This window comes from Podarcis bocagei (assembly GCF_964188305.1).
Source record: "Podarcis bocagei genome assembly, chromosome: 6".
Classification (NCBI taxonomy): Eukaryota; Metazoa; Chordata; class Lepidosauria; order Squamata; family Lacertidae; genus Podarcis; species Podarcis bocagei.
Genome location: NC_138130.1, coordinates 83295223 through 83311049, shown reverse-complemented (window position 1 = coordinate 83311049; position 15827 = coordinate 83295223). Strand labels below are relative to the sequence as shown.

At 43.4% G+C, this 15827-nt stretch overlaps 1 protein-coding gene and 1 long non-coding RNA gene across 8 annotated transcripts in view; one reads left to right on the top strand and one right to left on the bottom strand.

The window, feature by feature from the left end:
* Positions 1–15827, top strand: part of LOC308589144 — a 165243-nt gene that overhangs the window by 22830 nt on the left and 126586 nt on the right. The window lies entirely within an intron of this gene.
* SPATA13 (spermatogenesis associated 13) overlaps positions 1–15827 on the bottom strand; it is a 102743-nt gene that overhangs the window by 8488 nt on the left and 78428 nt on the right. For all 7 annotated transcript variants that reach the window (XM_081197871.1, XM_081197874.1, XM_081197872.1 and 4 more), the window contains 5 exons: positions 14454–14598; positions 4770–4906; positions 4281–4460; positions 1297–1482; positions 466–645 (listed from right to left, as the gene is read on the bottom strand). In XM_081197871.1, the coding sequence (XP_081053997.1) occupies positions 466–645; positions 1297–1482; positions 4281–4460; positions 4770–4906; positions 14454–14598 (828 nt within the window). The remainder of the gene's footprint in view (positions 1–465; positions 646–1296; positions 1483–4280; positions 4461–4769; positions 4907–14453; positions 14599–15827) is intronic.

The following is a 15827-nucleotide window of genomic DNA, read 5'->3' as shown; positions in this document are numbered from 1 at the left end:
TGAAGGAATCAACAACACCTATTTGGATGGTGGTATTGTAAAACTGAGGGTCTGCCTTATGGTAGAGGCTGGGAATCTCTCTATCTCTTTGCTATGAAGGGCAACTGAACAATGAGAGAAGTGAATGGAAGGTGATGCTGCAGCTGATGGAGAGTTGATACAGGGTCAGTGGTGGGCATAACCAAAGCATAAAGGGGATGGAGTTTGCAGCACTGCAGGTTTGGAGAATATGTTCTCTCACTCTCTTATGCTACCCTATCTCTCCCCCCACCCCACCCCACACACCCCATATCTGTATGTATAATTGGGCTAAGGGTGCATGCAATCTATGGGCCTTAAAGGATCAGCCTAGCATTTTATTCTGTAGTGTTATCACACTGTTAGCTGCCCTGGCTCACATGACTGCATTTCTGGCATAACATTCATTAGCTAATCAACTTAATGCAACAGAATTACCCAACTTACATGCTGAAGAAAGCAGGATCCTATTTCACTCAAATGGGGCTCTTCTTTGTTGTATTGCCTCTCTAGATCCTTCAAGAACTTTCTTTGGAATTTGTAAATGTCTTCAATATTTCCAAATATGGTGCTCAGCTGGGCCCCAGTGAACATTCCTGTATGTTTCCGACACTGCCGAATGTACCCCTGGAAATGACAGAGCAGGACTCTTTGGTTTGTCAAAGATGAAGAGATTGAAAATAAAATGTTGCATCAAATAATCAAGCTTGGTAGTCAACAAAGGAAAGTTTCATCTTAAGACTTCCTTGTCTCTCCCTTGCAACCCTTACTCACGAGGAGCAATAACCATACAAGTTTTCCCAAACCCAAGCTGCATGGTCTGAATTCCAGTACAAAATAGAACCAATCTGACTGTAAGACCAGAGCACCCACTCACAGAGAAATCCTATAGATAAGCCATCATTTTGCCATTCAGCCAAAGCAAATAAGTGCCCCAAGAAAGCAGCTAAACAGTTAACAACACTCAGCTGCCAGGGAGCTGCACAAAATTTCCCAGGCCAAGAAAGTGAAGTACTGCAGCAACCCAAAAAACGCAGCATATGCCCACCTTAAGTTTTCTGAAGGCAAAGTTCGGCACCATAGCCCAGAGGTAGAGTGTCTGCTTTGCAGAAAGGGTTAGGAAAGTTCCCTGCCTGAATCCCTGGATATCCACTGCTAGTCAGAACAGACAATACTGAGCTAGATGGACCAGGAGCCTAGCATCCTATGGTCCCCAATAAACACAGCTGTTTCCTCCCCCCCCCCAAAGCAACTCCTCTCCAGCATTTTGCAGCTTACTTCACAGATGTCCTTGAGATGTTTGATATAGATCCGCTCCGTGTTCATTATTTCCTGAATCACGTTTGTTCTCATCTGATCCTTGTTTTCAGCAATTTTTTGGCGGTGCTTCACAGGGTCTGCATTGGGTTCTTCGTCTTGGAGGCCGCCACCGTTTTCTGCAAGTTCTTCCTGGTTGACCCGCAGCTGCAAACATAAGAAAGGAGAAAGCAACTGAGTTGAGGAAGCACAGCTGAGTTGAAGAGCCCTCCAGAAGGTTGTGGGACCTCCAGAACAGATGAGGTGGAGCGGGGTGGGCACCAAGCCCTCCTGGCACAACCCTGGAGATAATCCTTTGTGCCTATGCTACCTAGTATGGCTCAAAGCTCCATACAGTTGGAGTTCAGTGGTAGAGTCCATGCTTTGCATGAAGAAGGTCCCAGGCAGACTCTCTGGCATTCTGCTTTTAAAAAGCGAGCAGGTGATGAAAAGTATTCCTGAGATCCTGGAGAGCAACTATTGCCTCTCAGATGAGACAATATCAGACTAGATGGGCAAATAATCTGATTTGGCAGCCTCCTATATATTCTGCAGAAAGCCCCACTGAAATTAACTGGGATTTCTCAGCATTTAGCTTACCCACATTATGTAGTCAAGCGAGTCCTAAGAACCAACTTAGAAGAGAGTCTTATGCAACACAGATTAACTTGGCGAGTTACCGTTTACAAGCCTGGCCCTGCTCAGCTTGGTGTAGTTATTATTACAGTGAACAGGGTGCCCTGAGAAGAATTTCATCATTTAAACCAGTGGCGGAAATGAGGCCCTCCAGATGTTCCTGGACTATAACTCCCGTCAGTTCCTGATCCTTGGCCATGCTGGCTGGGGATGACGGGAGTTGGAATCCTACCACATCTGGAGGGCCACATGTTCCCCCTCCCTGATGTAAGCTCTGGGCAAGGAAGTCCTTTCTTTTATGTGCAGCACGCTCCTCTTACAGGAAATGCATCGGACTGGACTTTCTCCAATGTAACAGGAGGAAAAATAGGTAGAGGTTTTAAATCACTGCCATCTAAAAACGAGATTGCGTGGGAATGGGCAATATCAAACAAATGATCCAAAGAGCGGTTTCCAATTAATATCAACCTATCATTTATAGAAAACCTTTTCAACCTTTGTACCGACTCTGTTGGTCTTTACAATAGGCTTTTTAAAGTGATAAATTATTTATGCCTTAAGTTAAAAAAGAAATAGCCCCAAGAATAGGAAGCGTGGAATGCTGAGTGGCTGCGTATCGAGCTGGCACAGAAGAAACTGTGCTGCCTGTTTCAAAAAATTGCTGTGGGGGAAGACAGGAGTTTGTTTCGGCCTTTGTCTGACTGAAAACATGGTTAACTCTTACTGCGGTTGTTATAAGAAGAGTGCGATGTACTCAGGGGACCTCGGGACTGCAGTGTGTGCAAACGTGTGACACTTTGTGGATTTGAACCGCATAGTTGTTAATGCAGAGAGCCTGGCGTGTGTTTCTCACACTGGCAAAAATTGGGCAATTCAGTAAAGGTTTTTTACAGGCCGCATGGAGGAAGGGCAATACCAGTCTGAAACTACTGACTCATGACCCTTTCTTCTTCTTTTACCCATTTATATCGTTACAGAAACAGAAGTACGATGCAGACTCACACATCTCAATACCAGACATGAAGCCTGATCCCATGCTGCCTTCTGGGGATTTGGAGCACGGTGTCATCAATATGTGGATAACACTCAGCTCCCTCTCTCGCTCCAGTTCGTGTGAATCAGGAGAGGCAGTTCAGGTGCTGAACGAGGGTCTGGAGGCAGCAATGGGCAGGATGAAGGCCAATGAACAAAGCTAAATCCTGACAAGACAAAGGTCCAGTGGGTCAATGGTGCTAGATTCAGGAACTGGGACTTTGGGCCTGTTCTAGACAGGGTAACACTTCCCTTGAGAGAGCAAGTACATAGCTTAGGAGTAATCCTTAATTCTATGCTGTTTCTAGAGGCTCAGGTGGCCTTATTTTTAACTGAAACTGAATATGTATGTTGCATTTCATTGTAGCAAAGAACGCATGACCTGAAAAGTGGAATATAAATCTCTTCTTAAAACAGGAATCAGATTCCTATATTCTTATAATCACTTTTAATGACAGAGAAATAAAATGCTCTATGTGAATTTCTTCCTCCAGCTTTTGCTGGATTCACTGAGTTGATTCCTTCTCCTCCACAAAATACTTGGTTGTGGGTACAAACAACAATGGCAACTAAACGATAGGTAAAGGTAAAGGGACCCCTGACCATTAGGTCCAGTTGTGGATGACTCTGGGGTTGTGGTGCTCATCTCACTTTATTGGCCGAGGGAGCCGTAGTACAGCTTCCAGGTCATGCGGCCAGCATGACTAAGCCGCTTCTGGCGAATCAGAGCAGCACACGGAAACGCTGTTTACCTTCCCACCAGAGCAGTACCTATTTATCTACTTTATCTACTTGCACTACTTGAAGTGCTTTCGAACTGCTAGGTTGGCAGGAGCAGGGACTGAGCAACGGGAGCTCACCCCGTAGCAGAGATTTGAACCGCCAACCTTCTGATCGGCAAGTCCTAGGCTCTTTGGTTTAACCCACAGCGCCACCCGCGTCCCTAAACTAAAGGATAGCCTACTGTAAAAAATGAGCCCTTCAGATAATGCATCTGCTGGGTCCCCCTGTAGTCACAGTGCGATTTGTATAGCAAAAGCAATGACTGTAACCTGCAAGAAAAAGGAAGGAGAGGAGGAGGACATTCTGGACAGCAGTGATTCTAACAGTTTGACGTAGATGAAGTTGGAAAATTAGGACTGAAAATAATCACTGCAATCTACGTGTTGCAGTGGGAAAGGAAGTACTAGTAAACTTGAGCAATGCACCAGCCACCCAAGACCACAGTATTGCGTAAAGAGGTGGTTCAGTAGTTTCCGGAAGAAAAATAAAATAACTTGAGTTCTCGCTTTACTCACCCTGACGAAGCTTGCCGGAAACCAGGCTTCCTTCTCCTCATTTCTGCCCCACCACCAATCCTTGTTGGAAGCCTCAAGGACTTGGATGACGTCCCCGGCTTTGAAGGCCAATTCCTGGTCGTCCATGGTCACGTGATCCCAGAGTGCCTCTGCATAGACCATGCTCCCATCACTTATCAGCTGAAACAGAAATGTTTTGTGAAGGGCAAGGTTTCTGTAGGGATGGCCAAAGACAAATGCTTTCAGTAACTATGTGTAGATGCAAGCAACACCTGCAGCAACAGAGATATCACGCCACTTTTCTGAAGCTTCTAGGTATTATCCATGGAGACGGTCAAAATGGTGAAAGATAAACAGTTTGTAATTTGGAAGTTCTCCAAAAAGAAGAAGAGCAGATTATGGGCCCACAGATCTGATTCTTGGTCCAAGAAACTCAAAACAGTGGACCTCTTAAAAAAATTTGTGCACCAAAGTCATCGCCTCATTTACCTCGTTAATGGCTAGCTGCTCCCCTCCGGGCTGCAAGTACCTAGGGCTGGCTTGGCAGAGGTCCTCATAGCTGTAATCCTCCTCGCTACCATTATCATCCACTAAGGCAGAAGATTCAGTACCTCCATCAGTAGCACCTGGCAGGGACAGTGAAATATTGATAAATTATGTACAGTCAAAGCTCATCTCTGTGACTTTTTAAATTAAAACAATTCCTACTAATAAAAAGACATGGAGCCTGATTTACAACTTCTCACATCCACTTAAATAAACCATAAAGTATCTGTCTGAAGGGAAATGTTAGAGCAGAGAAAAATCTGAACATACGGTAAGAGAAAATCTACATATTATACAGAGCCAATGAGGCTTGCAGTTGAAAGTCTGGAGTGCTCCTTGTTTAGTGTTTCAGCAAGCCATGCCTTCTGTCATGATACTCCATTCCATTCCATCCCACTCCACTCCATTCCACTTCCCTGTCTATTTTCTAGTCCTCTCACCAAACAGCTGGTCAACATCCCATGGCTACTGGGCATACTTAGTCCTCATTGTGCTGTTTCTGAAGCCCTTTCCCCCTGACTTAGGGTCATGTTCTTCCCTACCAACCTAAATATTTTTGTACTTCTGCACACCTTGGGAAGCCTGCTAATACCTCTCTCTTTGTGTGTGGATGGTGCTATTTTACCTATCTACACTTGGATAATGAGTTCTATGTTACTATGTAGGACAAGCTGGTGGAATTGCCCCTACCTAAAGTGTGGTACAGTCCAGAATTTTACCTGCTCTGTCTACCATGTCATTTTTGTACCACTCAGAAATGGCAACTGGGCATGAATTGTATCATGCAGACTGACAAATAAAAAGCCCACCATTTTTTCCCTCCTAAACAGAAGTGGGTCTCTGTTTAATTTGTGTATTTAAAGCTTTTGTGGATGACTTTTTTACCCAACACAGCATGGAACATTTAGAATGGGTGAAAACCATTACAGCCTATGTTTTATCAAATGCAATGTCTGACATCAAATGTAACTGACCTGTAGATAGGACTCTGAAAACAAAGTTGTTATATTTACCTTTGTTATCCATGAAAACCATTCAAGAAAAACAATTAAATATATATGTATGCCACCTAAAAGCCAACTACACTTAAACAATCCATTATCAAAAGCAGCCATGGCATTATATGAAGAAGCCAACACTAAGGAAACCTCAAAACTAACACCCTTCCAGGGTAATTACTGACAGACACCTGCCCATGCAGGAAGTTGGGAAGATAATATGCTTCGAACCAGACCATTGCCATAGTGCTGTGGTAAAGAAGGTAGAACTTGTTTATTTTCATTTATTATTATATTTATATCCCACTTCTCCTCCAAGGAGCTTAAGGTGGTGATAACTTGCTTCTCCCCGTCCCTATTTTTTCCTCACAACAACATTGTGATGTAGGTTAGGCTGAGAGACTTATAACTGCCCAAGGTCAACCCTGAGCTCCGCGGCTAAATGGAGAATTAAACCCTGTGCTCCCAGGTCCTAGTTCAACACTCTAACCACTACACCACACTTGCTTTTGCAGGACCAACAGAGCTGCACAGAGGTGAAAGCACTGTAAAGGCTTCCAGCTGGGAAAGGGTGGTGGTTAACCCAAATGTAGAAATACATAGACGTACCAAGCAGAGCTATGGATATGGGTGACTGCAAATAGCTTAGAGAACTCTTACTCTTTTCCTCAAGGGATGGAGGAATGTGACTTTTAAAATCACATTATCATACTACAGTGGAATCTCGGGTTGCAGACGTAATCCGTGATGGAGGCACGTCCACAACCCGCAGCACCATGTCTGCACACGCGTGTGATGCGATTTGGCACTTCTGCGCATGCACAAAGTGCGATTTAGTGCTTCTGCACATGCGCAAGTGGCGAAACCCTGAGGTAACCCTTTCTGGTACTTCCGGGTTTCCTGTGGTCCGCAACCTGAAAACACGTAACCCAAAGTGTTTGTAACCCGAGGTACCACTGTATATAGGATTTTGGTAATCCCAATAAGAAGAGTTCTTGCCTTCTACTAGCATGCAATTGTGCAAATCCTAGCAGACAACTGTGTAATGACTGAGTACAATCTGACTTGCTAGATCATGGATGGACACAACCTGTAGCACAGGTACCACAAGAAGCACAGGTAGCTGGACTTCAAGGAAAGCTGAGGCCAGGAGCAGAGGGCCTGAGAGCCAGGCCTGTATTACCTGCCTTGCTATAACGATATGGTTGCTGGCTCTCAGACTCAATAGTAAGAACAGCCTTTACCAAGCAGTGTTCTCCATATGCTTGGACTACAACCTCCATTGTCCCTGACCACTGGCTGTTCTGGGGCTAATGGGAGTTGTAGTCCACAACATCTGGAGGTTGGCAAAGGCTGGTGCAGAGGCAAAACCACACCAAACCAAAGAAGAGCTTAGTACTGACTATGTTAGAGTGGCAGTTATATGGGTATGCCAAAAAGTTGGCCACTAGGTTCTCATGATGACACAGCATTAGAAAAAAGGGTGTTCTATGCACCCATATTGTCCATGACCTGGTTTTAGAACTTGAAAAATTCAAACTTTTTCAAGGCTTTGCCTTTTTTTTTAAGGGAGACCTAATTTTCCAACTTAAACAGTGAGCTGATTTACCTTCTAGACCTCATTGCTTATGAAGGCAAGTCTGCCATTCTGATCAACACTATTTCTTAATTTCAAACTTTATTTAAAATGCACTATCTAAATCTCCAACTATATCATAACAGCATTGCTAAATTTCCCTTTTAGGAAATATTCCCAAAATACAGTATTGCAAACATAAATGAAAGTTGAACTACTTATACAAGAATGCCCATTTTTACAATGCAGGAACACTGGAAAACAACTCTCATAAATATCTGTAAAGAACACACACCCTAAGGCTGCATTTGGAAAGCTTCATCCCCCCCACTCTTTCTTTTTTAAAGCCACGGTAAATTGTGAAGACTTATATGCAGATATTTTAAAAGGAAGCACCTATTAAAAACAACCAACGGGGAGTTGAGTCTTCCTTTGCAATATGTAAGCTTGGATTCTGTATAGCTAGTTTTTCATCTCTTGTTCTTTGTAGCCATTTCTCTATTGTTTACTGCCTGGAGTAAGCAATGCAGACATGAATGAGCAATTCTTATCTCTCTAATGGAATTTCAGAAATCCAAAAGTCGATGTAGTACTTAATCTTATTCTTCCTGTGCTGGTCCAACTGCTAGTCTTGCTAGTATAAGCATTATTTTAAAACCAAGTCAAGCCCCATGATTATAACAGTTTAAAACATAAAATGCCATAGGAAATAAATGGAGCTTATCTCCTACTCAAACATACCTATCTGAAGGCTTTCCAGGCTCCAAAACCGGGCCATTTCCCCTCTGGCTACCATCCTGCCATCCAAAAAAAAAAAAAAAGACCATACACAATGCACAGCTTGGTTTTTAATATGTAAGGCTTAGTCCTTAAAAAAAAAAATCACGGAGGACCAGGGAGAGGCTGCAATCGACTGAAAATGCAGAAACAGCTTATTCATCGCTTTGAGCTTCTGTTTCTGCAGTTCAGGACAGAGAGCTACTTGGAAACTGACAGCTCACTCCCTGTTCAGTGTAGCTGTGAGTTTGTTGGCATCATGGGGTACCCTTAGGGAGGAAGTTATAAAAAAGAAACACCTGCCCCAGCGGACACACAGCTCTCATGCACATACTGCATGCACAGCCAGCTCAGGACTTAAGTGCCTATAGTGCAGATTTATTCTTGCTATTCTCAATTAGGCTTCTGCTGTGCATTCAAATATATCCCTCCTGCTGTTTCGTTTGATTTTTAAACTCCAAGCTTCCTTTGCAAATTGTTGGAGTCTTCTCCCCCCCCCCCCAACATGTAAAAATAAATAAAATAAAATGCATCACTTGGTGCAAATCGTGCAGCCAGAACATTATGGCAGAATGTAAATGGCAAATGCTAAATTCGCAGGTATTCCCTGTAGGTGGTTATATGGCACTGTGCTTACTCTGTTTGCATGCTCTCTCTCAAGACTGGCCATCAAGAACCAGGCTCCCTTTCCTCTTGCTTCCTTGGGATGCCTGGCAAGTGCTGTGGGTCAAGGGTGTCATCAAATCTGCAGTGCCAGCCGGCCTGAATACTATCAGCTGACCCCACAGGCCAAATCCTCTCCAGTTTTTAAGGCCTTTCCTCTGAGCTTTGTTCTCAACAATTTTCTGCTTACTCTCCTGCTCCCTTTTCTGATCTACTGTTTGAATATTTGAGGTTGGTTCCTCATATCACAGCCTAAGTACAGCAGCTAGAAATGTACCAGGGAGAAGGCACCTCCCGAGTAGGTCTCCTGGTTAGTCTCCAGGTAGGTCTAGTCAGAGCCAGGCCCAGGAGCTAGAGCTATAATCCAACATGAGCTAAGACCAGATGCTGCAAGCATAGCTACCCCACAAAAGAGAGATACACCAATTGGGAGGCAGCGTTTGTACCAGCAAAGGTCTCTTCCACCCACCCAGATTATAGACAGATTCTCTGATAATAGTGTAGTCAGGTCATTTTATTTTTCTTTATTTAACAAGATTTATATACCACTTAAAAAAACAAACTCTATGCTGTTTAGATAAAATAGTATAAAATATTCATTAAAGATAGTGATAAAAACATATATTTAAAAGAGCAGTCATTCATTCATACACACACACACACACACACACACACACACACACACCAACCGTTAAATATACTTAATGACATGTCTGAATAGGCTGGATTAAACTTTTAGTAGTTGTCCAAAACAATACAATGAAGGTGCCTAATAAGCCACACTAAAATAGACAGCTCGATGGAAATGTCAGGAAAAGAACAATTAAACAGAACAAAATGGGAGCATATAAAGTAGCAGCTAACACAGTAGCATGTGATATAGTTGGAGCCAAGAAAATTTCAGGAGCTGAGTAACAGCATCACGGGAGTTTAAAATGTTGGGCGGAAAGTGTTTGCACCAAAATCATGTATGCAAGCACCAGGCAAGCACCCTTAGGGAGAGAATCAGAAGGCAAGGCACTACAAGGAATAGGCCTCTTTCCACCTTGGCTTACTTCAGATAACGTTCATCATTCATCTTATTAAAAAACTTCCCCCTTCAATCAGTTACATAACTGCTGTAGGGAGAGGGGTGGGGTAAAGAGAGTTGTATGGCTCCAAGAAGCAACCTTGAGCCTTGCTGGTTCTTCTGAAAGGAGGAGCTGAGGTTTTCTCAGTTCCAGCTTGAGGGGTGCCAAAAGCCTACGAAACCAATTTAAGCACATACTACAGGAGGGCAGGTGGGAAACGTGCATATGCTGTGGACAAGTAGGGCTGTAACAAAACCACCGCAACCACTTTGAAAATGTTACATCTGCATACACCAGCAAGCACAGGAACTATTTCTGCATCCTGTTGACTTACATCTTAGCTACAGCGTAGCTGTTCTGTGGCATATGAGACATGGGGTGGCGGGGAGAGAGATAGGACTCTATACCACCCCCAGAGCTGAAATGTCAGCTTTCACACAGCTGAGTCAAGCAGACCTCAACGCATCAGAATGTGGCACATTTCTGCAAAGAGCTGTTCCTCAGCGTGGGGAACAGCAACACCAGTGCAACATGCAGGTGTCTTTCCAGTGCTTGTACTGTGCCCATCTGGCATAAAAACCTCAGAATGAAGAAGAGCCATCGTTCGTCCTGTTTTCCAAGAAATCAATGCAATTACAGGCAACTATGATGTACCCTCCCCCCAACTTGCCCTTCTGAGCATGTTTGAGGATGCAGACATTAACTTTCATAATAAAGAACTGCGAGTTCATCTACGTACGGCAGCTAGGGCTGCTATAGTAGAGGGCCTTCTTGGTAGTGGCACCCTCCCTGTGGAATGCCCTCCCATCAGATGTAAAGAAAATAAACAACTACCTGACTTTTAGAAGACATCTGAAGGCAGCCCTGTTTAGGGAAGTTTTTAATGTTTGATCTTTTATTGCTTTTATTATTAATAATAATATTCTGTTGGGAGCCGCCCAGAGTGGCTTCTTCTTCTTCTTTATTATTATTATGATTATGATTATTATTACCTGTTTCTGGAGGGGCCTTGCTGGTGCAGATATCATATATTGGTACAATAAGATTATAAGAAACAGGCTTTTTAGAGAAATTAATATATATATTATGGGTTTCTTGAGGTCAGAGTAAAAAGAACAAGTTCATCTCAGTGTGGCTTAACTTTATTATGCATGTAAACAAGACAGAACATGGTCAAACCCCACCTCCTGCATATAAATGGATTTCGTTAATACAATAAGACTTGTATATAGTCTTGCTGATCCCTTCCCTAACGCAATAAGGGAACTTAGTTAAAGCTGACGGTTTTATAATAGTGCACTGGTACACATATAAATTCTCTGTTTATGTAATGGTCAATTGTATGATTTATAGATGATGGTGCATTTGTTGCTACTTTCTCCAACTATTGATGTTTGTGAGTATATATTAAAATCCAATAAAAAGCATTTAAAAAGAAGACGAGTCCTAGATCAGTAGAAGAGCACCTGCTTTGCATGCAGAAGGTCCCAGGTCCAATCTCCAGGGGGTTGGGAGAAACTCCTGTTTGAAATTCTGGAGTGCTGCTACCAGTCAGTGAGAATACTGAACTAGATGGACCAATGGGCTGACTCAGTATAAGGCAGCTTCCTATATTCCTAATAAGTGTGGCTTGCCCTCTTTATCTTTCTGCATTTGGGATTGCCTATTAAAAAATAAATACCGTATATACTCGAGTATAAGCCAACCCGAATATAAGTCAAGGCACCTAATTTTAGGACAAAAAATTGGGAAAACTTATTGACTCGAGTATAAGCCGGTTCACCACACCACAAACCTGGGGGTGGCAGCAGCGGAGGGGAAAGAACAAGCAGCCCCAAAGGACTGCTTTCGGGCTGCTCTCTCCTCCTCTGCCGCCGACAGGGACAAAGGCGGAGGAAGGAGCAGCCTGAAAGGGCTCCTTTTGGGTTGCTCGTTCCTCCTCCGCTGCCGCCGACAGTGGCAAAGGCGGTGGAGGAGGAAGGAGCAGCCACTCGTCCCTCCGCCGCCGCCTCTGCTGCTCGCAAGAGCAGGCATAGGAGCCTGGCTGAGAGAGGCACAGTGCAGAGCGGCGCCTCTCCCAGCTGTGGCTCCTGTGCCTGCCCTTGCAAGATGCGGGTAGCGGCAGAGGGACGAGCGGTGAGAAAGGGCTCCTTTCTCGCCACTCGTTCCTCTGCAGCCGCCCGCCTCACTCAAGTATAAGCAGAGGCAGGCTTTTTCAGCATAAAAAATATGCTGAAAAAGTCGGCTTATATCCAAGTATATACGGTAATATCTGGTACTGAAAGAGCGTTCCACTCATCCCTAAACCGCATTCAACACCAGCCTGACACATTTCTATGACTGGCAAAACTCTGGTCTTGTTTCTTTTTCAGAGACAATGCAGCTCAGTTATGTCGGTCTTTTAGCTGAGACATTTCCAGCCCCTACATCCTTACACTATTGACCAGCTCAAAAGACCCAGACCCTGGAGGCCCCTGCTGCACACAAACAGCAACAAACAGCCACAGAAGTCATGTGGTTTCCTGAAAGTTGCTGGCTGTAATGGAAAACAAGAAGTCAGGCATTAAATGAAAGTCTCTACCCTTCTTGCTGATAAGAATCTGCATTTCTCTGTCATTCGAAAGTGGCTGCCCACTCATTAAGATATCGTCTTCTGTCCTTCTGTATCAGCAGACATAGAAAGAGCCCTGCTGGACCAGACTGAGAATTCATCCAGTATCCTGATCCCAACAGTGGCCAGTCAAATGCCTCTAGGAAGCAGGGAACAGAGGAAACAGCCCTCCTCAAGCTGCTTGCGTCCCAAGAATCTGGTATTCAGAGGGATACTGCTACTGAAATATGCTTCACTTAACTATCATGGCTGTTGAGAAGCTTCTCCTCCATGAGTTTGTCTAAATGCCCTTTAAAGCAGCCACCCCCAACCCTGTGCCCTCCTGATACTATCAGACTCTGAATATTCATTGGTCCCAACCAGGCAAGGATGATGGATAATGTGGTCCAAAAGCAAGTGGAATACAATACAGTGGTACCTTGGTTTCTGAGCATCTCGGAAGCTGAACATTCCAGTTTTCGAATGCCAAAAACCCAGAAGTAAATGCTTCTGTTTTTTAACATGCCTCATAAGTCGAACAGCTTCCACTGCGTTTTTTTCTTCTAATTTTCTCCACTGACTTTGCAGGCCTCCCTTTGCACCTCAGTTGTCGAATGTTTTGGAAGTCGAACAGTCTTCCAGAATGGATTACATTCGACAACCGAGGTACCACTGTAAGAAAGGGCTGGCTTGCTTGATAAACACAGCTGGAGAACAAAAAGCATATGCCTGCTTCATTCACTGACTGATACATCAAGGGACCATCCCATTCAAACAGCTGGAAACCAAGGCATAATTCTGCACACAGCTGGGCCTCTTAAATCTCATTGCATTGGTGGGATTTAAGCCATGCACAAGACTCCAGATCAAGTTGCCAAACAAAAGCATGACTTTATTCAAGTCCTTAAGGAACAAGACCTGACATCCAAGACATTACACACCTCATCTTCACTGTTGGGCAATGCTGGGTTTTAAATCTGTGTGTGAAAACAGCAATGGTCTTTTTCTGTAGGAAGTGGCTAACCCCATTATAAGCCTCACAGTGATGATATTAGGGTTTTGCATGGGGGGAAATGAAGAATTTCAGTGTAACAACTGCTGTAATGGTTTTCTCATTTTTAACATTCACAACAACCTGTGGGATAAGTTAAACTTGCTTTATTGAGATATTTGCTTTACTGCGGTGGTCTGGAACTGAACCTGAAGTATCTCTGAGGTATGCCTGTATTATTTTAACCAAAATACACCAAAACCAACACCATGAACCAGGGATCAGGAAACTTTTTCAGCAGGGGGCTGGTCCACTGTCCCTCAGACCTTGTGGAAGGCCGGACTATATTTTGAAGTGGAAAAATGAACAAATTCCTATGCCCCACAAATAACCCAGAGATGCATTTTAAATAAAAGCACACATTCTACTCATTTAGAAACACCAGGCAGGCCCCAAAAATAACCCAGAGATACGAGCCAGCTCAGCCCAGCGGTTCCATCAACCAAAGCATTGCTTAGATCCCCTAATTGCTTCCAGTGGTTTGAGACCCACGGACACTGCCTGGCTTTTTTTTTTTTTTTACAAAATAAATAAATAACCCAGAGATGCATTTTAAATAAAAGGACTCATTCTACTCATGTAAAAACACACTGATTCCCGGACCGTCCGAGGGTGGATTTAGAAGGCGATTGGGCCCAATCCAGCCCTTAGTTTGCCTACCCATGCCATAAACCATGAAAAAGTATAACCGTACAGGATACAAATGACCCAAATTTTAAGAACCATAAATCAGGTAATATAAAGCAAACATAAATCCAAATGAAAGGCTAATCTGCCAGAGTAGATGGGGCTGGGCAGGCCTTCTTTGGGAGAGAGTTCAGCAATCTGGGTGCCACCAGTGATTAGAGCAACAATTGAATAACTTGTAAGTTTATTTTCCATTGGCCTCCTGTGAAACTCACCATTGGATGCTCTCATTTGCCGCTTACATCCAACTCTATCCAGACCGATGGGTGTACTTTGAGAAAAGGTAAAGGGGCGGAATCTGGCTGAGACAGCTTTATAAGGAGGAACCTGATGCGCTGGTACCGGAGGGCGTGCAACTGGCTAAAAAAAAAGGAAAACAAAGAAAGCTTGTTACCAAAGAAATCTACCTGGAAGTCCAACCAAGCTGTGCAGAAAACACTGTTTAGAAATGAAGTAGTTTACATAGGCAAAAGAAAAGTGTTCTCAGCACTATACTGCAGTAAATCAACATTAGGGTTCCATGTAATTGTAAACGTCCATCATTCCTTCTATTTCTGATGTTTGGAGGTGAGTGTTGTTGCTTATGCAAAGCAGTGGCTGGGGCAGTCAGATGGGTGGGGTAAAAATAAAATTAATATCATCATCATAATCTGTCTCAGCAGGCTTTGGGGAAACCACAAGGTTTGCAGAAGCAGTGCCTTCTCTCCCCCCAGCAAAAAACGACAACCCATTTTAGGGGAAATAAACCCTAAGGGGTTTACAGCCCAATGTGTGCTGAGCATGCTCAGGAGGCATAGAAAACTAACTAGTTGTTGGGAAGAACAAAAAACCAGGGGTGTGTGTGAATGGAATGAAATGGAGTATTACAGAGGACAGAATGGCTGGCTGACTCAGTTAACTACGGTAGCTCTCAGAGCTAAGGCATTACAACTGAAAAAGCTCTTTCCCTGGTGACCACCTGCAGGTGATGGTGAAACTTGAACAAGCTGCCTATAGAGGTTTAGCGAAGTTGAAAGGAAAAAGGTCTCTGAGTTTTTATTATCGGCCCTTCTATCTTTCTCCCTATATTAAAAAGTACTGCTTAGGTTTATAAATGCACTTTTAAGTAACACATTCCATGCAACTGATTCTCTAAGTGTTTAATTGACCCTCTAGCGCGAAACAAGGATTCTTATAGAACAGAGCTTTCCCTGCATCAAATTCCCAAGCAAATAAAATATAGGTCAACAAGGGCTTTGCTTTGGGTTTTCTGACACTCTGCTGGAGCTTGTGTGTTTCCTCCTGATTTCTCTTAAATAAAAATATCATCTTAACAAAAATCTCCCTCAAGCAATTCTTTGATTGCTGTGTTTTATTATTGTTGTTTAAATGCATCATATATAGTGATTCATAGAAATCTCTTTCAATTCCCTTATCTAACAGTTCAATTAAAAAAACAAACTAATACCAGTTTTCAGCAGGTCTTACTTTCAAGAGAAAGCTAATTTATTGCTTGTTGTGAATTTGTTTATACTTAGGATATTACCAAGTGTTTCACTTCAACTCTTCTTTAAGTAATTAATACATTTGTGCTGAACAAAATCCAAGCC